General features: G+C 60.8%; 1 protein-coding gene across 1 annotated transcript in view; it reads right to left on the bottom strand.

Moving 5' to 3' along the window:
* The window catches only part of Pmm1 (phosphomannomutase 1), a 9,082-nt gene extending 8,775 nt beyond the window's left edge, over positions 1-307 (bottom strand). Inside the window, exon 1 of the mRNA XM_013024818.1 lies at positions 140-307. Within this exon, the coding sequence (XP_012880272.1) occupies positions 140-226 (87 nt within the window). The 5' untranslated portion in view covers positions 227-307. The remainder of the gene's footprint in view (positions 1-139) is intronic.
* Positions 308-1,478: the final 1,171 nt, after the last annotated feature.

The following is a 1,478-nucleotide window of genomic DNA, read 5'->3' as shown; positions in this document are numbered from 1 at the left end:
CGTCACGCCGGGCGCTGGGCACCAGACGCCAGGACCCGTGCTGCGGCACCCCGCACCAGGTCCGGAGCTGGCTGCGGTCCCGCCGCCGCAGGCCCCGGGTGACACTTCCGGCGAAAGCTGCCGAACGTCGGGGCCCTACCTGGCGAGCCGGCGTGAGGGTCCCGTCCACGTCGAACAGGCAGAGGATGCGCTCCTTCCTGCGGGCGCCCTCGGCGGTGACAGCCATGGCTGCAGCTCCGCGCGCAGGGCGGAGTCACGGGTGCGGCCGCCCAGGTCGCGCGGGACGGAGGCTGGACGGGGCGGGGCCATCCTGCTCCAGACGGGCTAGGGATTGGTCCCTATGGGGAGGGGCGTGGCCTGAGCCAGCGCGAAGGAGCGTTCTGATTGCATCTGGCAGGAAGGGGGCGTGGCAAAGGGCGGAACAGAGCGCTCTGCGTGCGGTGGGTGCGCTCCACACAGGACCCAGGGCCTGGCAGGCGCGGAGGGACCCGGCGCGCCGGTCCCCGGCGGGTGGACGGGGGTGGCAAGGCCGGGGGGGCGGGGCCACGGCTGGGCAGCGCTCCGCAGGGCTGGGCACGGACAGGACTCAGCCCAGCTGCTCTCGCCTCCAGGATTTGCGGGCCAATCCCTTTGCCCTACAATCCTGAGCTCTCAGAAATCTCCTGATGGCCTCTGCGCAGGCTTTGGACTTTGCCTGATGGTCCTCCGTGATCCCTTTACTCCTTCGGAGGTCATTCTATCTGTCTAGAAAACCCAGCTCGGTGGCGGGAGCTGGCCTAGTGTGTGCAAAAGCCTGGGTTCAGTCCCCAGCACGGCAGAAAGCAAACAAGCATAATAATAATAAACAAGCCTAACAGCAACAATAACACTAATAATAACAAGAAAAAATTCCCTGCTAGCCACTGGTGGCTCACGCCCAAACCTGGAGGATTGCAGTTTGAAAGCCAGCCTGGGCAGAAAAGTCTCTTGAGACTCCATCTTCAATTAATGAGGGAAAAGTCGAGTTGGAGGTATGCCCCAAATGATAAAGTGCCTGCAGCAAGCAAGCCAAGTGCGAGTATGAGGCCCTGAGCTCAAGCCTTGGTACTATAAAAACACAAAGTCGGGCTGGGAAGGTGGCTCAGTGGTAGAGCACTTGCCTTGCATGCCTGAGGCACTGGGTTCGATTTCTCAGCACCATGTAAGCAAAAAGAAAAAAGCCAGAAGTGGCGCTGTGGCTCAAGTGGTAGAGCACTAGCCTTGAGCTGAAGAGCTGAGGAACAGCGTCCAGGCCCAGAGTTCAGGCCCCGTGACCGGACCCAAAAACAACAACAACAAAAACCCACAAAGTCTTCCCAGATCTTGTCTAAACGATTGGCATTGGAGTCAGTTCGGGTTGTCTGCCCACTTTTTTTTTTTTTGTCGGCCGTGGGGCTTGAACTCTGGGCCTGGGCGCTGTCCCTCAGCTCTTCAGCTCAAGGCGAGCGCTCTAGCGCTCT

This window comes from Dipodomys ordii, unplaced genomic scaffold, assembly GCF_000151885.1.
Source record: "Dipodomys ordii isolate 6190 unplaced genomic scaffold, Dord_2.0 Scaffold79, whole genome shotgun sequence".
Taxonomy (NCBI): domain Eukaryota; kingdom Metazoa; phylum Chordata; class Mammalia; order Rodentia; family Heteromyidae; genus Dipodomys; species Dipodomys ordii.
The sequence above is the reverse complement of the archived record's forward strand: the minus strand, read 5'-3'. Positions and strand labels throughout refer to the sequence as shown.